Source organism: Heteronotia binoei, chromosome 20 (assembly GCF_032191835.1).
Source record: "Heteronotia binoei isolate CCM8104 ecotype False Entrance Well chromosome 20, APGP_CSIRO_Hbin_v1, whole genome shotgun sequence".
Classification (NCBI taxonomy): Eukaryota; Metazoa; Chordata; class Lepidosauria; order Squamata; family Gekkonidae; genus Heteronotia; species Heteronotia binoei.
In genome coordinates this window covers 15,197,380-15,225,281 of record NC_083242.1, presented here as the reverse complement: position 1 = coordinate 15,225,281, position 27,902 = coordinate 15,197,380, and the positions used below count along the sequence as shown (strand labels likewise).

The following is a 27,902-nucleotide window of genomic DNA, read 5'->3' as shown; positions in this document are numbered from 1 at the left end:
GGCCGCAGGCCCCCATCCCGTTTGGGAACGGTAAAATAGCGGGAGTAGAACCCCATTCGGACTTGGTCTGGTGGAATGGGTTCTATGGCCTTCTTCTCGAGCAAAGTCCTCACCTCCTCTCGGAGGGTGGAAGACGGGGTGGTGTAGACGAATGTTGGAGCCTTCGGCTCCTGTAGAAATTCGATTAGATAGCCCAGCCGGACTATCGACAGCACCCAGTGGTCTGTTGTTATGGATGACCACGCTCGGAAAAAGGGCCACAGGCGGGGGTGGTCTGAAGAATTGGTGGGGGTGTGGTAAAGGAAGGGGGGGGGAGTCAAAGGCCCTGTTTGGCCGGCCTGTTCCCCTTTTGCCTGGAGGACTGGGAGGAGGTAGGCGAGTATTTGGCCTTAGCCCCATACTGGGACTTGCTGAAGGAGCCCGAGGTCTTGGGCCGCCATTGTTGGTCCCCAGATTGCTTCTGGAAGGGTTTCTTGTTCCATGTCTTGGACCATGGACGCTTGGTTTGCTGCCTGGATGACGCCGGTACCCCCAGATTTCTGGAGGTACGGATGCTTTTATCCATGTCTTGGAGCACCGTATCGGTGGTGGCGCTGAATAGCCCCTTTCCGTCGAAAGGTAAGTCCTCGACGTAGGCCTGGGTGTCGGCCTGTAAGGCTGTGGATCTCAGCCATAAGTGTCTCCGAAGAGTCACAGCCGAAGTAAGAGTCTTGGCACCTATGTCCCCAGCATGTTTAGCAGAATTTAGCTGCTGCTTGGCCAATGCCATGCCCTCGCTCTGGATTTTCCTAAGGGCATTTTTGGAATGTTCTGGAAGCCCTGGGAGTAGGGTGGACACACGATCCCATAGGGCGTATTGATAACGCCCCATGCAAGCAGCATAATTGGCGACCTTGAGGCCCAATGCTCCTGCCGTGTAAAATCTTCGCCCCAGACCATCTAGCTTCTTACCCTCCTTGTCTGGAGGGGTGGCGTGGGTTTTCCTGGCCTTGGAGGATGAAGCCACTACGATTGAATTGGGTCGGGGATGATTGAAGAGAAAATCCGCTGAGGATTCTTGAATACGGTACATGTGATCAAGCCTGCGCGATGTAATAGGGGTGGAAGCAGGCTTGTCCCATGAAGCTTTCGCAGTGTGTAACATCACCGTTGTCAATGGAAGCGCTACAGCTGTCGATGTATCCATCTGAACGATGTCGAATACACTATCGGTAACAACAGGCACAGGCTGAATGGTCGACAAAGATATGGACTGAGCCATCCTCTTTATCAGTTCCCCATAGGATTTTAAGTCCTCCGAAGGGGAGATGGGCTGGTCTTCTCCGACCTTGTTCGGGGGGGATAGCTCCTCTGAGGACAGCTGCTCCTCCTGGATAGAGCCCTCGGAGGATCTCGGTGAGTCCGGGGACTCCGACTGGTCTGACTGAGCGGGTCGATCGCGAATCGGTTCCGGGGCCACAGTCTCTTCGGCGGGAGGAGACTTCTTCCTCTTTGCCGGTTCCTCGGCCGGAGGCTTCGACATCGATGCCGACGCTTTGCGCTTCGGAGGGCGGTACGATGTCCTCGAACGGTAAGATGCTTCCGAACGTTGGTCCCATTCAGACTGACGAGGGGGGAACCAGGGAAACATGGACGGCATCGGGCAGGACCCGTAGAGGTATTGCCATTGCCTTTGGTCCCATGAGAGCGGTGGCGGTGTTCGCAGTCGTGGGGAAACTTCTCGGTGCCTCCTAGGAGATCGATCCTCCGGAGATCTCTCCTTCGATGACCGACGATCCCGTCGATACCGAGGACTCCTGTTGGGATGTCTTAAGCTGGTCCGGATGTGGCACCCGTTTCAGTGTTAGAGGGGAGACTCTCTGCGCACTACGGGATCGATCCCGAGGAGTCGTCTCCGATCGATCTCGAGAGCTGTCCTTCTCCTCCTGAGTGAGGTCCGAAGGGCTGTCATCGCTCACCAGACGTTGCGCCGATTCCAAGTCTCGGTCGGAGTCGGAAGAGATCGCTATCTGCGTCGACATCGATTCGAGCGGCAGTGTCGGCCGATGCCGGGCCGGGGAGGCCAGCAATTTTAAAGGCGGTAACACTGGAGTTGTTAGATCGGGCGGCGATGTCGGTGAGGAAGTCGCAGGAACCTTCTTATGCTTCTGCTTGTCGGACTTCTTCTTCGACCCCGCAGAAGCTCCTTTATCCTCCTTAGACCTCTTCGCTGGTGTAGAGGTCTCCGATAGCAAAACCGAGCCCGCTCTTTTCAGGGGGCGATCGGTATCGAGGGAGGTTTTGTCGGTATCGACCACCGACGTCGAGGATTTTGGCGCGCTTTCTGATGACGCCATATTCCTCGGAGACAGCGCCTGTTCGACCAAGGCTGCAGTGAGACGAGCCGCTCGGTTTTTGCGGGTTTGTCTGGAAACCCTCGCGCAATGGGTGCATGAGTCCGGTTTATGTGTTTCTCCTAAACACAACAAACAAAGGGTATGGCCGTCCGGAGGGGCGATCTTACTGCCACACCGCCTGCACCGCTTGAAGAAGCCCCAGCGCCTTTCCATACGCGAAAGCGTGGGGAGGGTGAGGGGGGGAAAAGGGAAGGGAAGGGAAGGGGATACTAGAGTCAAGGAAAAATAACAAAATTAACACTCCACCCCACTCACGAAACGAAGGAAGCGACAACGCTAGAAGAGTCCGCACTGGAAAGAAAAACCAGCAAGGCTGAAGTAGGTAATCCACCGACCGTAGGAAAGATCGACTGATCTCAGCGGCGGTCAGAAGAGAACTGGCGGGATGTCCGCTCCTGCCCCGTTGGGCATGCGCAGGGGAGGGGTGCCTGCGCATGCGCACCGGGGCGGGGGCGCGGAAATCCGCAGCTTTGAAGTTACCGATCGTGATCGGCGCCGGCGCCTCTCCCCATTGGTGTGATGCACAGAGACCACGAAGAAGATTGTAGGCAAGTTGGAGAGGAAACAACAGCCTTCCCCCAAAGTTGCACTCAAGGTTCTGTCTTACAGCTTCCCCCTGATCACACATTCAGGAGGAGGAATCAGAATTAAGTAAAAAAGCAACAAGTTCTTCTTTGGAAACCCTCTCAAACACATGAAACTGTCTTATACAGAACCAGATTATTGGTCTATCAGGGTCAGTCTTGTCTCTACTGGCTGACAGCAGATCTCCACTGACTCAGGCAGAGAGGTCTTTCCCATTCTATAAAGCAGCGGTTCCCAACCTTTTTGGCACCAGAGTCTGGTTTTGTGGAAGACAATTTTTCCAAGGACGGAAGGGAGGGTGCCCTGCTCCTGCCCCCCATGGGGGTCTGTAAATGGGGGGGAGACTGGGGCTGCTCCTGCTGCCTCCTCGCTACTTAGGCAAAGGGGTAGAGGCAAAGGTTGCTGCTGTGCTGCCCCTTCTGCTCACCTGGGACCCAGGTGGACCAAATAGGTGGTGTGACTTCGCTCTGATGCTGCCTCCCCTGCAGGTCCCCGGCGGGCGACAGGGGTGACGGGGCTGCTCTGCCTCACTCCAAGGCTGCCTCCCCAGAGCGAGGCTGCGCGTCCTCTTTCATCTACCCCAGCCCCTGGCGGGCAAAAGGAGTGGTGCAGCGCCTCTGCCTCGCTTCGCGGCCTGGTTGCTAACAGGCCACGGACGGGGAGTTGGGGACCCCTGCCTTAGAGGGGAGGTAAAAATGAAAGAGAGAACATGAGGGAAAGCCTGCACTTCCTCCTTGAGGCAGGAGAGCAACTGGAGAAAGAAGGAGAAACCCCTTCAGTCCTGCTCTTGCTTCTCACTTTGGATCATGCAGAAAATGCCACCATGCTACTGGACAGGGAAAATACCATTTTGCGTCTGCTTAACTAGCACCTTGGTGCCACGTGATGGAATGTTAACAAACCATGCGATTGATGACAATGCTAAAAAAGATCAGACAAATGCATTTGCCTGGAGCAAGGAGCAAAGCGCAGGCCAGGCCAAACAGCAGCAGGGGATCAGCTCTCATCTGTGGCCCTTGTGATGGCAGACACTTAGATATGTCTGGACAACACATGCTGTACGCTCAGCAACAAAAAGGCCTCTGGCATTCTGGGGGTGGATCCTCATCCCGTGGTCTCTAAAGCTACTTACTCCTTTCCGAAAGCTACCCTATTTTCCTTCTTTGCTTGTACTGTTGATTAATATTCATGAACTTCCCTCCCTCCAGGGCTCACCAGACAGCAGCTTCCTGTGCTCCTGAGCTGGGCACTGTAACACATAAACTGAGCATGCCATGAAGAAAGGGCGCACTTCGGGACAGTCCTTGCAATGAATGCGAGAAGCCAGCTTGCACAAGTCCTGTTGTGACCCTGGCAGGCCTCACGTGGACCCAAGGGACCCAGAGGCTCCTGGACTGCAGGCAACAGTTTCATGGGGAGAGATCAGGCTACTATCTGGACAGGCCTCCAGATTGGCTCCTACTGTCTCTCTCCTCAAGGCTGTTTAACATTCTGCCTGGGATAGCGTCTGATACTTCAGGAGAGTTGAAAGCTTAAGCTCTTTGTTGGATTTGGGCAGTGGAGATTAATACAAACGGGTACCAAAACTAAAAGGTAAAAAGGTAAAGGTAGACCCCTGTGCAAGCAACCAGCCGTTTCTGACTTGCTTTCACAACAATTTCACAGCAGACTTTTTATGGGGTGGTTTGCCATTGCCTTCCCCTGTCCTCTATACTTCCCCCCCAGCAAGCTGGGTTCTCATTTTACCGACCTCAGAAAGATGGAAGGCTGAGTCAACCTCGAGCCAGCTACCTGAAACCAGCTTCCGCCAGGATTGATCTCAGGTCGTAGGCAGAGCTTTGGACTGCAGTACTGCAGATTTACCACTCTGTGCCATGGGGCTCTTTTGTACCAAAACTAGGATGTTCCAAAACCATTGTCACTGACTCACCAGCTTCCATGCACACTGTATCCTTCCCTGTCACACACACACACACACACACGCCCCCAAATGGTCCCCTAGGACAGTATGGCATCCTATTGCAATTCCCATAACCCTCTGGCACGAGGGATAGAATAACAGAGGCTAAAAGTCAAGATAAGAGCCACATAGAGTCAAAGACAGCACAGAATCTCTCCTCCTCCTTTTATAACCCAGTTATTTGGACTAGAGAAGGGGTGAAGAAGTTGCTGAGTTCGGAAGCTATTAAAATATAAATCAAATACAAAAAGGCAAACAGGTATATCAGGTGGAAGAGAAGCGTTCAATTCCTGCAAAGGGCACAGACCCATCACACACACTCCAAACTCACGAATATTGGCTAGGAGCACAACATGAATACATGAATAGGAGCACAACAATGTATACAGAGGTCAGTACGGTTTACGCTTACTGGCAGGGCAGCCAATGTCTGGGGTCGCACATCACCTACTACCTGATCCTTCGTTAACTGGAGATGCCAGGGATTGAGCCTAGGACCTTCTGCCTGCAAAACAAATGCTTTACCAGCAAGCCACGGTCCCTGACCCTCCTCCCCCAACTCTGCTGTGTAAGAAGGAGATGCAGGATGCGTGCTAAGCCTTCAGGGCTTATCTGTCATTTCCCGTTGCCTTGGCTCCTAGAGCCAGTCCCATCAAACTTCTCTCCTGTCAACCATCAAGCTTGTCCAACAAATCAGCAATAGTTCCTAGCACAGCGCTTTCCCGTAACGCCACACAGAATGCCAGGCAGCCCCTCCCAGAGACTGGCTGCTCATTTTCAGTCCCCCTCCGCAGTCTGTCATCATGCACAACCTTTCAAAAATACGCCATTGTGTTTTGAAGCAACCTCTTATGAAACTAGTTTTGAAAGGCCAAAATTAGCTGGTGCCTTATCACCAGCGCAGAGAGTGTATGAGAAATTCTCTCTCCTGTCCCAAAGTTAATAGTTTCTCTTCCCGGTACCTGAGGCATGACAATGATAAATGCAAAATGCTCCCTTGGTAGGAACAAAAAGTGAAAAGAAGTTGAAGGGAAGGTAATAAATTGTACTCCAAGCCCCGCACCTGACACTGTACAACTCGTGGACTTCAAATGCTACCACCACCACCACCACTCCTCCCCAGTTTAGGCTCCTACCTGCTCATTGTTCCTAAAACTCTACTGCAGGGGTGGCCAACGGTAGCTCTCCAGATGTTTTTTGCCTACAACTCCTATCAGCCCCAGCCACCATGGCCAATGGCTGGGGCTGATGGGAGTTGCAAGCAAAAAAACATCTGGAGAGCTACTGTTGGCCACCCCTGCTATATGAAATATCGAAAAAGAGATTGAACTATCCCTTACGTTGATTCTTCCCTAGAGTAATTGGAATTTATTTAGATACATATACACCAGTTTTCTCCCCTGAAGCAGTTCATAATATTATTCTCTTCTCCTCCATTTTATACTCATAACAACCCTATGAGGTAGAAGAAGGAAAAGACCGCAGATTTATACCCCGCTCTTGTCCTGAATCAGAGTCTCAGAGCAGCTGACAATCTCCTGAGAGTGGCTACCCCAAGGTCACTTAGTAAGTTTCCATGATAAACTGGGGATTCAAACCTGGATCTTCCAATCTGCACATCTTGTTCTCATCTACTGTTCATCATTACGTCTTCATGTATGTTTTCATTTCCTGTGGTGTTTCAATTATAATGGCCCTTGTCCTCCTAGACCAGAGGTAGCCAAACTTGCTTAATGTAAGAGCCACATAGAATAAATGCCAGATGTTTGAGAGCTGCAAGACATGAATATTACACACACCTCTTTACTAAAACAATACTTTTTTTGCACAGAAAGATAAAATACGTATGTATATCCTTTACAACATGACCATGGTAGGAGACTATTTAAAAAACAAAAGTTGGGAATAAGAGTCCCCATAAGACCAGCATAGGGAAAGCTTGGGAAATTATTCTTTGGTGCCAGTGGGAGAAGGAAATACACATGGACCATATAAAATACTGACCATCATTTGCATTATTATGGATCTCTCTCTGCCTTGACACCAAGGTTAGTAAATAAACTCCTACAAGAACTACGAAACTAAAAGGAAACCCTGTACCACCCTATATAATTCTGTCCCTCCTTCTAGCGGCTCCCTTGGCTCTTGTGCTCCCTTTCCCTGTTCTACATCTCTGAGTGAACTCTGTAGTGGTGAAGAAGAGTTTGCAAGCCTGCCTATATCCCTCTCCTTCCCTGCTTCACACATGGTGAAAATAGTCACCCACCTATGGGTCAGTGCTCAGAGGCTGACTGAGATCCTGATGCTAAGCGTGTTTACTTGAGAGTAAGCCGGCATTAAGTTCGTTCTTGACCTCCAGGAGCCACACAATACATGTGAAAGAGCTGCATGTGGCTTCTGAACGGCCGTTTGACCACCCCTGTTAAGACACTACACCATGTTGGCTCTCACTGCTATCACAGGAGCACCAACACAGTATTATGGGATTAGCAACAAAGAATTCTCTTAATAAAAGAGGTGGAAACTGGTGATGGAAAGGAACCCATAAAGCACCACATTAGTTAATAAGCTCCTTCATATTTGGAAGACAGTACACGAGCCATAAAGCATGAAGTCTCAACCAACAGGAGAACTGCAGCAATCAAATGAAGATGGGCAAGTAAGACACTGAACACGGTCAGCGCTTCCAATGGCTTCTGTTCAGCTCACAGCACAGAAGCCATGTACAACACAGCTAATTTATTGTTGCTGCAATCCAGTGAGGTAAGCTAAACTGAGACAGAAAGGATTTTCTGAACTACCTAGCTGACATTCCATGGCGGACTAGCAATTCGAACTTGGGTTTCTTCCACCCCAGAGGGGCAACCTGGCTTTGTTTCACATGTGCACACACATCAATTGCTCTGTCTACCTGGATTACTGCACCCTGTGAGACTGACAAGGGACTGCATGTAAAAGCATTCTGATAGCAGCTCATACAAAAGCTCTCCATGTGATGCTCTACATCTGTGATGATGGCCCATCTACACGGCTATGTATGTCCTCACCTGATGTTGCAGGCGAACAATGGGCATGCTTGCGTGGACCAGGCAGGCCGCAGAGATTAGCCTCAAATCCCCCCAGAGAGAAAAATAACCTGATGCTGGTGACAGACCGGCCCTGCAAAAACTCCGCTGCAAAGACCTCTAATAAGTCCATGCTTACAGCTTGGGAAAGTCCAAATAAATATATTAAAAGGACATAAATAAAGTTGCTTAAGATGGTTGTTTGCCTCCCCTTGAGATGGGACCCTCTCCTCCCCCCTCCCTCACACCCGGACTGTTTGGTTTGGCATAAAACAGCTGGATAATTTGTTTCCATTGCAATGAAGTCCTAATTAACTGGAATAAACTTTTTACACTAAGTGTGTTTGTTTAATAAACTGGCCCTTTCAGAGCCTTACCGAGAGCTGATTGATGAATTTGAGGGGAGTGGAAACACGCCGGGCGCTTGGACATTCAAAGCTGCAGTGTCTGAGCAGGCGAGCCCTGAAAAAGCTCCCTCTGTGTTTGTGAAATCCAAAATGACACATTAGATGTCTGGCTGGGGACGCGGACTTCAGCTTCACTGTTATGTACAAATATTTAGCATTTTATTTTTTTCCCCTCCTCTCTCCCTCCCACCGGCTATTGCTTTCGCTCAAGGCTTCTAGGATTTATTTAGTACAATCTGACGCTGGTGCTGCCATGTGGTCCTTTGGACTTCCTGCAGTCCTCCTCCTCCTCTGGAGTTCCTGCCTTGCACGAAGGAGGCATTTGCTCGCTGCTGCAAAGGAAGATGCCCGATGGAAAGGACAGCCTCTTCCATATGGAGGCTTGGCAAAGGCAGAATCCTCCCGCCTCAAAGATACTTCTTCTATGGTTGAAGTATTCATACTGGGTGCTTTGGGCATGTTTTGCAAGTTGCGCCGAGTGTGTTCCAGTGCTAATGTTTGGGTTTTTTCAAAGAATTCACAGCTCCCCCCCTCCAATGACTGGGCAGCAACAGGCCAAGAAAGGAGGACAAGAGTAAACTGAGGGGGGGGGGGCAGCAATAACTGTAAGAGGATGAAAACTGGGAACAATGAGAAGCTGTGCAGGGTACAAAAAAGAATGAACCATGTAAGTAGGGTTGCCAGCCTCCAGGTGAGGCCTGGAGATCAGCTCCCCTGAAGAAAATAGAAATAACAGAACCGTGCCCAAATAAAATGAAAGCAAACCACAATATAATGAACACTATTCCAGTTATATTGGAAATAAATTTCCTCAACTTGAAGAATTCAAACATTAGAAGAAGATACCATCTGTATACAGGAGACTAAAATACTTCCAAAGGTGGATCAGCAAGTCTTTAGTCCTTAAAACAGAGAAACTTCTCAGTTCATAAATCCAAAAGTAAGTCCACTCCTATTGATTGGCTTGAAAGGGTAATGTTGTTTAAGTGATTACCGTCTTGTAATAAATCACATTTTGCAGATTGCAACTTTTTCCATAAGCCGATTTACAAATTCACTGTATAGATAAAGTCACAGCCAATGTCTTACAGCATCTTTCCAAAGCCGAAGCTGGAGAAAATGGCTGCTTTGAAGGGGGGACTCTAGGGCATTGTACCATGCTGAAGCCCCTCCCCTCCCCAAACCCCACCCTCTCTTGGCTCCACCCCCAAAGTCTCCAGGCATTTTCCTACATAGACCTGGCAACTCTACTCGTAAGGCCTGAGAAACCCAGACCCCATGTGTTCTCATGACATGTTCTGACAGGCACAATTTCCCATTCTCTAAATCCCTGTACAGCCACATGGACTATCAAGTAACTTTTCAATTGTAATGAAAGCTGAGAATTCTCAGAAATCAAATGTTGCCCTGGATTTCAGATTAGGCCTATACAAGAAATGCAGGGACACAATTAATGGGAGAATAATAATCAAGCCCGGAGAATAATAATCAAACATTTGCTGGTTCTTGCTCAGCCAAAACCAATTGTCTACCAGTTGATCATGGAAGTGGCAGAGAGGACAATGCACTTTCTCTGCAGATGCACTTGTCCCGGAGTGTGCTACTTGCACATCACACTGAGTGTAAAACATTACATAATGCTTTCACACTAAACAAAACAGTACTATTTTTTGTTAGCCGGGTTTTATTAATACTATTAAAATGTTAGCAACATTTGCTGGATATTATGAACAGACCAAAGTAAACTGAATCTATGGAAAACACAAAAGCTACTCTTGTGTTTTTGGAACAGACTCCTTTGGATGAGTAACAGAAACTGAATTGCACGTGCAGATTCCGCAAGACATCTGTGGTTATACATTTCAAGATTAGGAGTAATATTAAACAGAGAAGTTCTCACCAGTCATGAAAAACTAGTCATATCTAAGGTTACATCAAATGTTAGTCTACAAATACATCTGGTGGGAATTTTTTTTTTTTTTAAAAAATGCCCTCCAAAAGATAATTTATTTAAAAATCTGTGCTCTTGACTATTTGCAATCACAGCATTCTGCTCTGTTGCTTCTTAGGCATTCATTTTTAAATCTTTTTAAAGACACTATAACCATACCAGCCAATGAGGAATGACTGCCCACATCATATGATATCTCCATGAGGACAGGCTGGTGGGAGTAGGAAAGCAAGGGATAACAGGGATGCTGCCTAGGCAAGGACTTAACATTGCTACAGAAGCAGACCAAGCAGCCGTTTTACTCAGGGAGGGGACTATGTGATACCTTGGAGGACTGACTAGAGGGATTGGATAAACATATGGTGCAGAGGTCCATCAGGGGCTATTAGGGGTGTGCATTTGGTTCAGCCAAACCGAATCAACCGCCGAATCACCCCTGATTCGGCTGTATACGGAATCGCATACAGCCGATTCCAATTGGGGCCCATTATGCGGGACCCAAGTATAGCTCCTTGTATACTTCTGTATAAATATTCGGAAGTATACGGAAGTCAATGCAAAAGGCGGGAAAGGGGCTTCTGCAGCCTCAGGGAAGCTGTTTGCCTCCTTTCGCGCCTCTCCCATAGCCTCCCTGGGATCAGGGAGGGGGGGAGGGGGAAGAGGAGCCCCAGCAGCCAATCCAAAGCATGCATTTGCAAAATGCATTGCAAATGCATGCTTTGAAGGGCTTTTGTGTAGCTGATCCTCCAGCCATCAGCAACAATGTTGTTCTTTTGTCTGTGTGTGAGCGAGATTGTGCTGTGCTGGCCCTTGGCCTCAGGCAGCTGCTGCTGCTCAGCCTTACCAGACTTGCTTGGAGTAAGAGAAGCCGTCTAAAAGGTAAGACTGTCGTCTTTGGGTTGTTTTTATTTTAGTTGGTAAAAGGACTTTTTAAGACTCAGAGTCCCTTTACTTGTCCAGATTTGGGTGGTGGGTACTAGCTTATTTGGGGTTAGGGGGTTCTGCTGGGGTGGGGTTTTTTTTTTGCCAATTTACTTTAGTGAGAGGACTTTTAAAAGTGGTGTCCTTTTACTTTTCCTGATTTGGGTTGCTTGGATTTCTTGGGGTTAGGGTGAAGGGTTTTTTTTTTTTTGGGGGGGGGGTTGGCAAAGTTCCTGTATTGCTAAAAGTTAAGTTTTTTACTGTTTTAAAAGGATTCTGTGTTTGATTTGTTGCTGCTGTGTTGTGCTGCTGTTGTTCCTTTTCACTTCTGGTTCTTTGGGGGGGGGTGCTGTTTGGCCTAATTTTCATTGTTTAAAAGGCCACTTTTTAACAGTTGAGTTTCTTGGCCTTCTCCTGTTGTCCCTTTTCCTGGTTCTGGTTTTGGGGGGGGGGGGGAGCTGGCACCTGGGTGAGAGACCCAGAACCAGCAGGCTTATTGTGCTTGGCCAGCTCTCCCCGTGTTGTTTGGGGCAGGGCTGGAGAGCTGGCATCTGTAGATTGTGTGTTCTGTGGCAGGGAAGCTGGCACCTGGGTGAGAGACCCAGAACCAGCAGGCTTGTTGTGCTTGGCCAGCTCTCCCCGTGTTGTTTGGGGCAGAGCTGGAGAGCTGGCATCTGGGTTTTCTGCAGCCAGGTCTGCAGAGCAGACCTTGAGCACATTGTGTTTTGTGTGGCAGTGACGTTGGCAACTGGGTTTATATTGGTTCCAGGCCTGCAGGGTTCATAGAGTAGATAGAGGGATGCAGTGCATTTGGGTCCTATAGAGATTATCTGGTGTGAAGTTAGGTTTGGCTTTGGGTGCCCCAGGAATTGGACCCCCTGGTCCAATTTTTGTTTTTTTTTGGCCTTGTGGGTTTTGTGTGGGACAGTGCCCTGAAGCTGCACAACAGTTTTGGGGGCTCTCCTCAAAACCTCCTGCTCCCCAGAGCCACTTTTCCCACGACAATTACAGTGAGGAAGTGGCTCTAATTGTTTTTTTCTCACCATTGCGAGCAGTGTTCCTTTTGGGGTGCCCACAGATGGGTGCAGTCTTTTTGGGCCAGGGGGGTTTTATGCTGGGGAGTCCCCTGAAGCTGCCCTGCAGTTTTGGGGCCTCTCCCTCAAACTCCCCTCTGGCCAGAGCCACTTTCCCCACAGCAATTATAGTGGAGGAAGTGGCTAATTGGGCTTTCTCCATCATTGTTGGCAATGGGACTTTTGGGAAGCCCAAAGACAGGGACCCCCTGGCCCAATCTTTTTGGGACTTGGGGGTTTTGTAGGGGAGAGTCCCCTGCGGGTTCCCTGCAGTTTTGGGGCTCTCCCTCAAACCCCCTGCCCACCAGTAGCCTCTAATTATGCCCTATGTTGCCATTGATTTCAGAAATATATGGGATTCCAAATTCCCACGCCCCCCCCCCCCCATATACCTCCAAATGCGTGTACTTCCAATATATATATATATATATATATTTTGCACATCCCTAGTGGCTATTAGCTACAGCTTATCGTTGGAACTCTCTGTCTGGGGCAGTGATGCTCTGTATTCTTGGGCGGGGTGGGGGGACAGTGGGAGGGCTTCTGGTGTCCTGGCCTCACTGATGTACCTCCTGATGGCACCTGTGTTTTTTTGGCCACTGTGTGCCACAGAATGTTGAACTGGATGGGCCACTGGCCTGATCCAACATGGCTTCTCTTATGATAACTTTCCAAGTTTAGCAAGGGGCACTTTTCTGCATCAGAGAGGAGGTTTGACCTTGATCATAGGGACACATCATAAGAGACAGGTCAATTCTGATATCTAATTAATTGCATATACATTTCTTGTACAACTGAGCTTCTGGATTTGGTCTTACATTTTAAGACAGTCCAATCAAATATAAATTCTTGTGAATGCAAAAGTAACAGTCAACGCAGAGATGCAAAAATGCAAAATGCAGCTTTGAGCATCTTTTGTGAACAAAGACAAACTGCAAACAAGAGGCAACTATAATAGCAGCCAACGTTACTAAGAGACCAAACCCATTTAGTAATGTATGAGTTACTAAAAAGGCCAGACAGTGCCTTCCCAGCAATAAACAAACTGCGTTGCTTTGGCTCTTCATGCACAACAAAAGCATTAGCAAGCTACCAAACTGAAAAACCAAGCAAGATCCTCACAAAACTTTAAGCCTGTAGCTATCAAGAAAAAATTGGAAAACCAAGGCAGCAGACAAACTCCAAAGTCAAAGCACACAGCTTAGTTGGCCAAATTGTTGAATACCAGAGACAGAGGTTGTCTGCACCAGATTCTGCCACTCACAACAGCTTAAAAACCAACACGTAAAACTATACAAAAAGAAGGCCTAGGAGGGAAAAACACCCCCCCCCCATCATTTTACAGACTTCAGGGAGATTCTGCATGCAAACCTCATAAAAAAAGACAAAGTGTAGATCAGAAGGAAGGTAACTAAAACATTTTGCTTCACATGGCTGTTGTGTTTGTAACAAGGTGTGCCATTTGCAGCAGAGTGGCCTTTCTGATTGCTTTAGCTGGCCACAGAGCCCCGATGAATTAATTCAACTGATTTTTTTTAAAAAAGATCAATTGATTAGTGTTTGACTAGTCAAGTATTGCACATAAGAGCAGCAAAGTGCACACATTAATCATCCACAGGTTTTATATTTACCCCAAGAACAAAACTACAAAAACAAAGTCATTTACTTAGTTGCTAGTCTGAATCAACAGATTATTTTAAATGTATTCAATTATAATTTAACATGTGATGTTTCTATGAATATGAACAGTTCAGTGAGCTTTACTGTTTCTCCCGAACCACCAAGGTTAAGCCACAGTTACAGAAACCTACAATGAAATTAAAGCAGAAATAAAGCAAAGTAACTGTAACTATTTAAAGGAACCTATTAAAAGTCTAGATTCAAGAAATCAAAGGGAAATTTAAAGCACTGCTAGGCAAACTAAAAGATCAACATAAAAATATATTAACTGAATGGGACAGTATAACAAAAAGATGGGAATAATACACTGAAGAACTATACAAGAGACAAAAGGACGACAGATTCCTTCCATCAAGAAATTTTGGAAGAGGAACCTGCAGTTTTAGAAAAAGAAGTGAAAGCTGCAATGAGAGCCACTGGGAGAAACAAATCACCAGGAGCAGATGGGATATCAATAGCACAATTTCAAGTCACAGAAATGGAGTCCATTAAAATCTTAATAAGATTATTGTCAATTGCTGATAAATATGGAAAACAAAGGCCCATACACTGGAAATGCTCATTCCATATTCCAATTCTGAAAAAAAGAAGACATCAAAGACTGCAGCAACAATTAGTCCATTGCATTAATTTCTCAGACAAGTAAAGTGGTACTCAAAAACTTACAACAAAGATTATTATTACACATAGAACAAGAAATGCCAGATGTTCATGCTGGATTCAGCAAAGGAAGATCATATTGCAAAATTATACTAGTTACTGGACTATATGATAGAATTTCAGAGATTACAGCAAAGCTTTTGACTGTCTGGATCATGAAAAGCTGCAGCTGGTTTTAAAAGAAATCGGTGTACCACAACATCTTATTGTTTTGATGCGCAACCTGTACTGTAGACAAGACACTAGGGGGTTAGGAGAGAATATTGAGAAGCAGAACAGTTTCTAATTGGCAAAAAGAAGGGTGTATGTTATCTCCCCATCTCTTCAATCTATAGGCAGAACGTATCATAAGGAAAACTGGATTAGATTTAGATGAAGGTGTAAGTGAGAATTGGTGGAAAGGCAAATTCGGTATCATTCCAATTTTAGTATATGTGCTGCCGAAGCGAGCATGGAAGGGCAAATGAGATATGCAGATGACACCACATTACTGTCAGAAGACTTGAAGCAGCTACTTGCTGAAGGTTAAAGTAGCAAGGCCCAAAGCAGGATTACAGCTGACCATCAAGGAGACAAAAGTAATGACTACTAAGGAATTACACAACATTAAGGCTGACCGTGAAGAAACTGGAATTATTAAAAGATTTTCTATTTCTTGGCTCCATCATCAATCAAAATGGAGGCTGCAACTAAGAAATCAGAAGGAGAATGACACTAGGAAGGGCAGCCATAGCGGAACTAGAGAAGATTTTTTAAGTATGAAGGATGTGTCACTGGTGGCCGAGATCAAGGTAATTCATGTCACAGAATTCCTCATAACTATCTGGGGGAGTGAAAGGTGGACAATGAAAACTGACAGGAAGAAAGTTGATTCATTTGAAATGTGGTGTTGGAGGATACCCAGGGCGTTTTTTGCAGCAGGAACAACTTTGCACATTAGGCCACACACCCGATGTAGCCAATCCTCCTGGAGCTTACAGCGCTCTTCTTACAGGCCCTACTGCAAGCCCTTGGAGGATTGGCTACATAGGGGTTTGTGGCCTAATATGCAAAGGAGTTCCTGCTACCAAAAAAAAAAAAAAGAAGCAGCCCTGAGGATACCACAGACTGTCAAAAAGACAAACAAGTGAGTTTTAGATTAAATCAACCCTGAACTCTCCCAAGAAGCTAAAATGATTAAACTAAGGCTACTGTACGTTGGTCACATTATGAGAAGACAAGAGTCGCTGGAAAAGACAATAATGCTAGGCAGGGATGGAATTCTAGCAGGAGCTCCTTTGCATATTAGGTCACACAACCCTGATGTAGCCAATCTTCCAAGAGCTTACAAAAAAGAACCTTGTAAGCTCTTGGAGGACTGGCTGCATCAGGGGTGTGTGGCCTAATTTGCAAAGGAATTCTAGAATTCTGCTAGAATTCCACCCCTGATGCTAGGAAAAATTGAAGGCAGCAGGAAAAGAGTAAGCCCCATCATGAGATGGACTAACTCAATCAAGGAAGCCATGGCCCTCAGTTTGCAAGACCTGAACAAGGTGGTTAACAAAAGGACATTTGGGAGGTTACTGATTTCTATAGTCGTCATAGGTTGGAAGTGACTTGAAAGTCTGTGTTGAGGGGTGAAGATTGGTAGCAAGCAGCCTGCATTAAAAACTTTGCTATCCTGGATTGCTGCACTGTTAGGGGAAGAGCAGCCCGAATCAGTCGTCTGTCTGATTCTTTAGTTACCATCAGATATGATAAAATCTTCCATGAAACCAAGTATGCTGTCGTGCAGCATGTGACTTAACTTTGTGCTTTGTACTTTATTATGATGTCATGATGTCTGAGCAAGATTCAAGTGGCAGCTGGGCTAGCTTGAAGCAGCAGAACAAAGTATGAGTCCAGTGGGAGGGCTCCTAGTGTCCTAGCCCCATTGGTGAACCTTCTGATGGCACCTGGGGTTTTTTTGGCCACTGTGTGACACAGAGTGTTGGACTGGATGGGCCACTGGCCTGATCCAACATGGGTCCTCTTATGTTTTTATGTGACACAGAGTGTTGGACTGGATGGGCCATTGGCCTGATCCAACATGGCTTCTCTTATGTTCTTATGTGACACAGAGTATTGGACTGGATGGGCCATTGGCCTGATCCAACAGGGCTTCTCTTTTGTTCTTATGTGATGCAGTGTGTTGGACTGGATGGGCCACTGGCCTGATCCAACAGGGCTTCTCTTATGTTCTTATGTGACGCAGAGTGTTGGACTGGATGGGCCACTGGCCTGATCCAACATGGCTTCTCTTATGTTCTTATGTGACACAGAGTGTTGGACTGGATGGGCCACTGGCCTGATCCAACATGGCTTCTCTTATGTTCTTATGTGACACAGAGTGTTGGACTGGATGGGCCATTGGCCTGATCCAACATGGCTTCTCTTATGTTCTTATGTGTTCTCTGATCTGCTCAGGTCCCCTCATCATATTCTGACGGGACATTTGGGTCTGGTGGAAATCTCACAAATGTTTATCCCCTTAGTAATTATTTAGGCCTTGAAAACTATACCACTACCCCAACCCGGACCTACAAAGTAGATTTTCATGGAAGAAATTACAAAGTTTACGAGATACTGTCCATATTTTCTGATAATGCTCAGACACAAAGTCTAAAAGGAGTTGGCAAAATTCCAGCATGGGAAGATGCTAATAATCATGGGCAGGGCAAAAAGTCAAAAGCGATCCTGGTAAGAAATATACACAATTCAATGACGTAATCTGATATGAGGAAGTTTTAAAGGAAATGTCATTAAAATGCAGTGATAGCAGAAATTTAATTAGAATGCAGTGAGATGTTTTCAAAGAGATGTTTTTCGCTTAAAACTTGCAGGATGATGCATTGGCTTCTGGGTTTGGAATATCTATCCTTCCTTGAAACAATTCGGAAAACTGTATTATCCAATCCATATTACAACCTGTTAATCTATTCATAATTGTTACATGATTAATTAGATCTCATATGCATTGATTTTGGAATTTGCTGTTAAATTGTTTGCTGTCAGTTGAAAGACTAAATTTGTTTTCTTATTGTTTGCATTTATTAAAATCAATACAACTTACATATAAAAAAACTTTCAGGATGAACATCAGCCTTGTAGAGTTTGAGAAGAATGCCTGAAACTTTGTGATAGAATTTCAGCAACAATGATCACTACTTCCATAGGAAACAAGGGGAAGATACTCAGTTTATAATGCTAAAACACTGTAAAGAAAACTTCTCTGCTTTAATGCTTTTATTTACATAAGACTTAAAGGAGCTTCACAGACATCATTTGAGGATGCCTGTAACAGCCTTTTAAGTCAGACCAACCATATTGTTCCAAAGCGTTTTTTGTAGCAGGAACTCCATTGCATATTAGGCCACACACCCCTGATGTAGCCAATCCTGCAAGAGCTTACAGTAGGCCCTTTACTAAGAGCCCTGTAAGCTCCAGGAGGAATGGCTACATCAGGGGTGTGTGGCCTAATAATGCAAAAGAGTTCCTGCTACAAAAGCCCTGTTGTCCCATATTACAAACTGGGGTGAGGGGAGTGCTGAGAGCCAGCGTGCCTTGCCCTAAGCTGTCAAATGAATCTGTGTCAAGGAAACCTCCCAAATCACAAGCTCCTTCTCTTTGCCAGCTCCTGCAGAGACGTATTTTCTGGGTTTTGTTTTCAAATATTAGATAGCCCACTCAAAAATGATCTTCAAATACTCCCCCCCCCCTTTCTGTTACTCAACTGGGCAAAGCGTAGGTGTTATTCTCAGTGGGGTTCCGAGCATACAAAACACGCCCTCCGTGCCAAAAAGCAGCTTGGCGCTGACTCATGGCTTTCAACTCTGCCTTGTGGAGAATGCATGAGCCTTGTGCTTCCATTCTCCCCCAGTGCCTGTCTTCCTAGGACACCTTCATTTTAAAAGAAAGCAATCCAAAGTTTTAATGTGGAGAAGAACTGACCCTGGGGCAGCCTTGCTGCTGGGCTCCCAGGACAGGTAAAATTGTGCCTCCCTAAGAACTCTGAATTTACCCCCATCCTAAGCAGAGGGTCTACTCAGGGGTATCGAACTCATTTGTTATGAGGGCCAGATCTGACATAAATGAGACCTTATTGAGCCGAGCCGGGCCGTGTTGGGCTGGGCTGGGCCATGTATGTACCTATTTAAGATTAGGTAGCAGAGATATAAACTTGTAAAGGACACAAACAAACTGACTAAAGATTTTATTTTAAAAAAACTTAAAATAAAACATGCTCAAAACATTAGCATTTGTTGGTCTTAAAGGTGCTTTCTTTGTACTTCTCCCATGAGATCCAGGGAACTGGGCAAAGGAAGCTCTGGCTCGTTCCCTCCCTCCCCAGGGGACCAGGAGGGGGAGGATCCTCAACCAATGGAGAAAGTCAAGGTTTTGTTCTGTAGCTCCAGTGCAATTGAGCGAGCCTTGCAAAGCAAGTTGAGAGGCAGAAGGAAGCAAAAGAGAGGGAGAAGGAAGCAGACAAGAGCCAGTTGCTCAGTGGTCTGATAGGAGCCCTCTGGGGGCCTGATTTGGCCCCTGGGCCGTATGTTTGATACCCTGGTCTACACTCCCTGGTGAATCTCATCAACCTCTTCAGCTCCCGCCATTAATTATTCAATTCTCATAGACATCAGCTGGTTTAAATTCTCTCTGACCCTCCTGGAACCATAACAGAGCAGTCTTTGTTCGCTCAGCCCTGTCTCTTTCTTATATATGAAACACAGAACTGCTGACTCCCAGACAAAGGATCCTGAGCCCTTTGAGTTGTGTGGTCTATTCTCTATTCACAGATAAAAACATCTCAGCGCACAGGATACTACAGCTCGCATGTTTCCAAACCTCATGCTCTCGCTGCTTCCCCATGAGCTGAGTCCAGAACAGACCAGGTACATCCCAACAGGCAGCTTCTTGTTTCCTGCACTGGGTAATGTGGAAGACTGAAAAATCACAGCTGTCACCTTGAATGGTGGCTTCAAAAGCCTTTGGTCCCTCCCAGGGGTGGAATTCTATCAAGAGCTCCTTTACATATTGGGCCACACCCCTTTGATGTAGCCAGTCCTCCAAGAACTTACAAGGCTCTTTTTTGATAGATCCAGGTGGGCAGCTGTATTGGTCTGAAGCAGCTGAACAAAGCAGGAGTCAAGTTGCACCTTTAAGACCAACCAAGTTTTATTTAGAACGTAAGCTTTTGTGTGCTCTCTAAGCACACTCCATCAGTCTGATGAAGTGTGCTTAGAGAGCACATGAAAGCTTATGTTCTAAATAAAACTTAGTTGGTCTTAAAGGTGCACTTGACTCCTGCTTTGTAAGCTCTTGGAGGATTGGCTACATCAGGGGTGTGTGGTCTAATATGCAAAGAGCTCCTGCTAGAATTCCACCCTGGTCCCTCCACATTCAACTACCAGTGTCCTAGTGTTGGAATCTATTGGACAGATGACTTTGGAAACAAAGGTGTGAGAATGCCAGCCTTAGTCAGCAAGATGCCTCCATGAAAGCCGCCACTTGTTTGGGCAGTAGGTGTCCCATTTGACACAGGGACACACACTGCCCTGCCCAGATTGCCTTGCGGAGGCACTAATACAGTTCACGATCACCTCCTTGACCCCTTTTAGATTTTAGGTCCTTGGGGTTGTCTCTTCTGTATTCAGAGAGACGGTTTTCAGCTTTTGGCATTCAATTAATTTGGCTTTGGAAGCACAGGGAACAAAATCCACTGGAGAACACCAAGGTCTTTTGCTTTGCCATCCATTCTTGCATTTTTGTTTCATTTTGTTCATCCTCATTAAACAGGCGGTGGCCACTCATTAACCACCACCACCCCAATGAGTCTGACCCCTGACTCGAAGAGAGGCCAAGGCTTGAATGGCCACAGAGAATGACTTCTCTGTTGTTGTTCTTCAGGGTGGTCCCTTTAGGACTGCTATAGGGCAGTGTGGCAGGAAAAGGTTAGCCTTATGGTCTGATGAAAACACCCCCATCCAGCATTCAATTCTCCCTCTTTATACACACACTCACCCTTTAAAGTCAGAAAGGGGCGAGGTTGTTGAGTTGTTACGTCCACTTGTGGCAATGAGAGCCTGGACCAAACAGATTTTAAATTGGACTGAAACTAAAATTGCAAAAAAAAAAAAAAGCCGCATCTGTTTAAAAGTGAGGGAAAGGCTCGTGTTTCTATAGCAACCTAAGCAGTAAAAAGTCTCCTACAATCTCAATAAGTTAAAAGCTACAGAAAATTGGGGGGGGGGGGGGGGGAGGTGTCAGCCTTCATGAAATCAAACCCATACATTTCTTAAATGGGAATCAAAACTTGCTCCAGGCTGAAATGTGGCCTAACCCTGAGGATACAGTACGATGGTACAATAATAGTGAAATTATTAGATTAATAGCCTGCTGTACCCTAAAGGCTCAGAGGTATGGGATAATGCTGGTATATCACAGATGCGAACACTGCAAGGGACAAATCTCTCAGTTGGAAAGTTCCATATTGGACCTTCTGCAGAGCAGAATAAAAATTTCTTCTTCTCTTCTTTTCCAAGTAACCCCTACAAGTATACATCTAGCTAATGCAAAAGTATTCATCTGACTAATGCAGAAAGTTATGGGGCAAGCCTTCCGCACCGTCAAGGCTCTCAGCCTTATCAGAGGTGAGGGAGGATTTATTATTTCAATTGCTGGTTGAGAGAATGACACTTTGTCATGCATCTGTTAGGAGACAGGAAGGGAGAAAAGGCAGCAGCAATTGCCAGCTGTCATCAGGAAGACCTTCCTGCTTTCCCAAGAAGAATTTAGAAGAGGGTATAAGGCAATCAGCTTATTTAACATGCTGCTGACATCCACGACTAACCCCGTTCACAGGGATACGGCGGAAAACTGACTTCCGCCTGTCTTCCCCACTGTACGTTGCTGGAAAAGGGCTAAAATCCTCTTGCATCTGAAATAAACCTGTCTTGGCTTAACTGACATGTTGACAATGTATTGAAATGTACATAAATTTTAAATCGCCCCTATCTACAAACCAAGAATGCTCACCCAGTTTTTATAAAAAATTGCACAGGGACACTGAAGGTTGATTTAGCCTCTAATGCTGCTACATCCCAATGGGCAATCTACAGGTTTGTGTCTCCTTCAAGGGTTTTCTCCATGGATGCTGTCACTACACACAATGTCAAATGGAATCTGGTTCACACTGCGGTTAAGTGGCAGAGGATCTGTAGGAGGACACACAACTTGGCATGTGGGCACCACCAGTTCAATTCCTGACATGTAGGTTAAAAGAATCTTAGAAAGGAGGGCTGGGAAAGTCCTTTGAAGCCACTGTCCTTGTCCTGGTAGAAGTGCTAGACCAGGAGTGGCCAAACTGTGGCTTGGGAGCCACATGTGGCTCCTTCACACACATTGTGTGGTTCTCAAAGCCCCCACCGCCCCATTAGCTGACTTAGAGAAAGCATTTCTCACTTTAAATAACTTCTCCAAGCCAAGCCAGCCAGCAGCTTGGAGAATGCAAGCTCTAGTTAGAATTGCACTGTAAACCACAGAGCTCAAAATATTTTCTTCAGTCATCTTTGAAGTGCATGTTCAATGTTCATGGAACTTGTTTGTATGTGTGCCTTATACAAGCAACATTTTTGCAGGTGTTAGATGATCCCCCTGTAGCACAACAGTAGATAGAAATGGTTGGATAAATAAATATATCCATGAACTGGAATTACTGGAAAGTACATGGTGTATACTGCTACCACCAGTGGGAAAAGTCCAGTTCTGCCAACTTAGAAGAAGCACAGCCGTAACTTATACAGATCTCATAAAAGTCAGCCCGTAATTGCACACCTCTGCAATCCACTGTCATAGAGACCACACACAACAAAGAAAAAATGGCAACTGTCTGACGCAGTTACAGGTAATTTAAGACAATGTATCTTAGCTTTCTGATAAGAGCCATACTGCCAATCTTTGCGGGGGGGGGGGGGGGGTAAAAACTGCTGAGTACTGCAATAGATCTCACCAACTTTTCCAAAATCCAGCAATTACAAAGTGCCCTGAAGCAAGCAAACTAATAGTTCTAAATTTAAAAAATCTAAATGCCAATTTAGAAGCCTATCCTAAGTCTGTAGCATTTCAGAACACAGTTGACAGCTTGCAAGCAAAACCATCTAAATTGGGGGGGGGGGGGGGGGGGTGAACACACATTTGGTTACACCAGCACAGTTTGCCCCCCTGTACCTAGAACATAGCACAGCAGGCCTCACGGCTGACATGCCAGTAAAGGGTGCCCATGTGGCATTGGCAGAGGACTATATTTGGCATGCTCTCATGTCTTCCAGCCATAAGTTCACATTTCCCATAGGGTAAAAGCTCATGGCAATTAGCACTGACTGGCAGGCAGACTATACCTGGGAACAGACAAGAACTTCCTGTCAGACGGTGAACCAACATCTCCTCCTTTCTCTGTAATAAAAACCTACTTATGCACAACCAACAGGGTATGAGAACTTATGGACGTTCAATGAAATTGCTGAGCAGTCGGGTTAGAACAGATAAAAGAAAGTACTTCTTCACCCAAGGGTGATTAATACATGGAATTCACTGCCACAGGAGGTGGTGGCGGCTACAAGCATAGACAGCTTCAAGAGGGGATTGGATAAACATATGGAGCAGAGGTCCATCAGTGGCTATTAGCCACAGCATATTGTTGGAGCTCCCTGTCTGGGGGAGTGATGCTCTGTATTCTTGGTGCTTGGGGGGGCACAGTGTCCTGGCCCCACTGATGGACCTCCTGATGTTGTCTGGGTTTTTTAGGTCACTGTGTGACAGAGTGTTGGACTGGATGTGTCAAGAGGAGATAAAGAAGGAAACCGTGTGAACTTTCACACGTGAATACAGAAATGTTTAGTAATTGTAGCAAAGTTTAGAGAACCTTTGATGTGCCACCTTTAAGTATGCATTCTACTGTTACTCTGTATCAGTTCCAATTCTTGGCTCAATAGAAGCACATGGATTATCAATAAAACCATACTTTGTTTCAACTCAAGGACTGGTTACTTTGAGATCTGCTTGCTTGACATTTTGGAACTAAGTTCAATAGCGCAGTCGGTGTTTCGGTGCGAGGGGAGCCCTGTATAGAAGAGGCTCAGGGCATACCAGTAGGAATAGAGGACCATTGGGACGTTGAGGTTTTTGTGATCGCCCCTTCCTCATCCTCTTTCCCCATATGAGCCCCAAAGAGCACTGAGGTCAGCAGGGAAAAACAAGCTGACCATCCCTGGGCCAAAAGAGGCTAAACTTCAGAACACTCGTGCACGGGCCTTTTCCATCGCGGCCCCATGCCTATGGAACCAGCTCTTGGAGGAGGTGCGGGCCCTGCGAAGCCTTGACCAGTTCCGCAGGGCCTGCAAGACCACCCTTTTTAAGCTGGCTTTTACGGACAGCTGATTTATGATTGTTAAATAAAGGGACCCGCCAACATGATTTTGCTTACTGAATTGTTTTTACATGAATTGAACTGAATTGCCTTTAAATAATGTTAATTTTAAAGTCTGTATATTTATTGTATTGTATACCTATGGATGTTGTTAGCCGCCCTGAGCCTCCGGCGGGGGAGGGCGGGATATAAATAAAATTTTATTATTATAAATAAACATTTTTTATTATATCCTCTGACAGTGCTGGGAGTCGGATGGTTAGCCAAGCACCAGCCGGACATACAATGGGGGGATCAAACCATAGACTTTACTGACAAAAGGTGCACACACCATCATTGGCTGGGGGATTGGGGACCTAATCCACCCCCCAGGAACAAAAGAATGTGTGTATCCATGGAAGAGGTTCAATCCATCCCCAGGGAGTACTGGGACCTGCACAGGGTGTTTAGTGAGGAGGAGGCGAATAAGCTCCCCCCACACCAGAACACCGACTGCGCTATTGAACTTATCCCTGGCCAGGAGCTACCCAAAGCTAAATTGTACTCTATGGGGTAGGCAGAAAAAGCGGAACTAAGGAAATTCATAAACAAGAATTTAAAAAGAGGCTTCATTAGACTGGCCACCGCCCCACATGCTGCCCCAGTCCTGTTCCGGAAAAGGAAGGACGGGAGCCTTAGACTTTGCACCGACTTTCGCGGGATAAATGGGATCTCGATGTCCAATGCCTACCCCATCCCCCTGATCAAAGATCTGTTAAGCACGGTGTCAGAAGGGTCCATATTCATGAAACTGGACCTGAGGGACGCCTACTTTAGAGTACGAATCAAAGAGAGGGACGAGTGGAAGACGGCGTTTAACACTCCTATGGGACAGTTTGAGTACTTAGTGATGCCTTTTGGACTACAAGGGGCCCCGGGAGTATTCATGAACTTTATAAATGAGGTCTTGAGAGAGTACTTGTACAAGGGGGTGGTCGTGTACCTGGATGACATCATTATTTATTCAAAAGACCTAGACTCCCACGTACAACTGGTGAGAAAGGTGCTCACTACCTTGTGTGAACATAAACTGTATGCCAAACTGTCGAAATGTGAGTTCCACCAATCAGAACTCAACTTTTTGGGGTTTTGTGTCTCTGGAAAGGGGTTGGCGATGGACCCTGCCAAGATACAAGCCGTGCTAGATTGGGAACCCTCGAGGACACGTAGACAGCTACAATCTTTCATCGGGTTTGCCAATTTCTATAGGTGCTTCATTCAGGGGTTCGCCCAGGTGATGTTGCCCCTAACAGACTTGCTAAAGACTAAAGGAAAGGGGCCTGAAGCAAAAAAACCGGGAGCAACATTGGTCTGGACCCCTACTTGCCAAAAAGCCTTTGAACGACTCAAACGCTTATTTACCAGTGAACCGGTATTAGCTCATCCCGACGAGCTTAAACCCTTTGTGGTCCAATGTGACGCTTCCGACGTGGCCGTAGGAGCCATATTAATACAAAAAGACTCGGATCGTGCGCCTATATCTCTAAAAAATTCTAGCAGGAACAGCACAACTGGTCGGTGTGGGACAAGGAAGCGTTTGCAGGGACTTTTGCATTGAAAACATGGCGGTCCTGGCTCGAAGGAGCAAGGGTGCAGTTTGATATTATGCGCGTGATCCAACATGGCTACTCTTATGTTCTTATGTATTCAACAATATTAAAAAGTTTGCAGTGGTAAAAAAATTAAGTTGCTATGGTGTTTTTTTAAATCACAAAACCTTTCCACACATCCCCACAAATATATCATCATGGGGTTGGGGGCAATACTCCCTCTAAGCAGTTGAGTCTTGTGAGCAAAAATTCTACTTCATGAGCTACTGCATAAATTTGTTTGCTATGGGACCATTTTTCTTGAGCTAAGACAAAAATGTGTGAGTCAGAGGCTTAAAAAACTGTGAGCTAGCTCACACTAACTCAGCTTAGAGGGAACACTTGGGGGCAATATATAGGTAAACATCTGCACAAAGAATTTAAAAGACAGTATGGAAAATTTGTTTTACACAATGCCTTCTTGATAAATATTCGGTGTTGGTTTTAAATCTATATTTTTATCTTATTCCTAAAGTATCAAGGCAGATATTGTTTTAGAAAGGCCATACAAAGGTACTGAATTAAAATACCTCTTCCAATAAAGTTAAACCACCCATCCCTTCATTATTACCAAGTGTTAGTACAAACAGAAAGGTTTCCTTCGAAATATGCTCTATCTTATGGGATGTAGACGGGGAAGGTGGGTCCATAATTTTGGAAGAATTGCTTTCCAAATATGACATCCATGTCACACTTCAAACTGAGACAAATGTTTTGTGCTATCTATAATACTGCTATCCTCATATTACAATTTCTAAAACTGCTGCTCATAGTATTCAAGTCACTTTCTATTTCACTGTGACAAACTCTACCTTGCCCCAGCCTATGCTATAGAGATGGAACAAGGGCCTAATTCAGAAAGCAAGACAATTTCATCTTCAGTGACATAAATTCTTAGACTGTGACTGTTAATACATTTCCTTGCAAATGTATCTCATTAAATCAGTCAAGGAAAGAGCAAAAAGGGGAGAAAGGCTTACTTTGATGGGTACAAGTCCTTCTTGTCTGCTGATCCAAGGCTCTGGAATAGAGAAAGATATGTCATTAAACTCCACTTTTTCTAAATACATAAACACAGTAAATAATCACAAAACATTACACAGATGCAAAGACGGGGCTGGTAAATTTTAACTGTTTTGCATTAGACTGTAGGAGACAAACTCTCCATATCAGAAATTAATGATAGGCCAATTCAGCTTCACAATGCAAGCGAAATTGAGGCAGCTTCAAATAAAAGTCCCCCCCCCCCCCCCGTAAGTGTCTGATGGTAAATCAGCATACTTGATTAAAACAGCAAGTGACAGGGAATGTGCCTGTCCATATAGTGGTCCACAAAGTACAAAAAGCTGACTTGAGATCAGCAGACCTGATGTGAAGTCTAAAAGGGCACCTGTTGTATGCACAAAGCATTCACAAGCTAATGCCTGTTCTTTGAGGTATGCACTATAGAAAAAAAGGGGGCTCCCTGCATTTAAGCAAAACTATAATAGAAACTGTACTATCAAAACATATATTACAGGAAAAAAGTATGATAGGAAAAACTTTGCGGCTACTTCTGAGTAGACTCTATTTCTAAATAATCTAAGATGAAAAATATAAATGTGCACACAGGCACTTTAATATTCCAAAGCTTCTACCTTTAAACAGACTGCAATATGAAACACAAGAGTGCACACAGGCACTTTGACATAACCTCTTTTCCCAAACAGTCTGCACTAAAATGAATTCAAATAGTCTGCAGAAAAATAAATCAGAGTGCACACAGGCACTTTTAAAGCGCACACAGGCACTTTTTAAAGGTTAAGAGTCTTTTTTTGACTCGTAAACCAAAATCATGAGAAAACAGTCTGTAATGAATTCTTTCATCCGGATTACACACAGACACTTTAACAAACAAATTATCCCACTTCACAGTCTTGCACAGTCCATGTTAGCCGGTATCAAACGTTTCATTGCCTTTTTCAAGACTGATGGCTTGTAAGTGGAACCCAAAAACCCTATCTCTTCCTCACACGGATCTAGCTCATTCTTTGTAAAAACTTTTGTCTCACCCCTCAACACAGCCATCATAAGTGAAATCTTGTCTTGTGGCAGAGTTTATTGAATGGTTTGGGAATTACACCGGAATTATTGC

At 45.6% G+C, this 27,902-nt stretch overlaps 1 protein-coding gene across 2 annotated transcripts in view; it reads right to left on the bottom strand.

The window, feature by feature from the left end:
• LOC132588309 (ankyrin repeat and fibronectin type-III domain-containing protein 1-like) overlaps window positions 1-27,902 on the bottom strand; it is a 491,222-nt gene that overhangs the window by 172,253 nt on the left and 291,067 nt on the right. For both annotated transcript variants that reach the window (XM_060260671.1, XM_060260672.1), the window contains exon 5: window positions 26,749-26,789. In XM_060260671.1, the coding sequence (XP_060116654.1) occupies window positions 26,749-26,789 (41 nt within the window). The remainder of the gene's footprint in view (window positions 1-26,748; window positions 26,790-27,902) is intronic.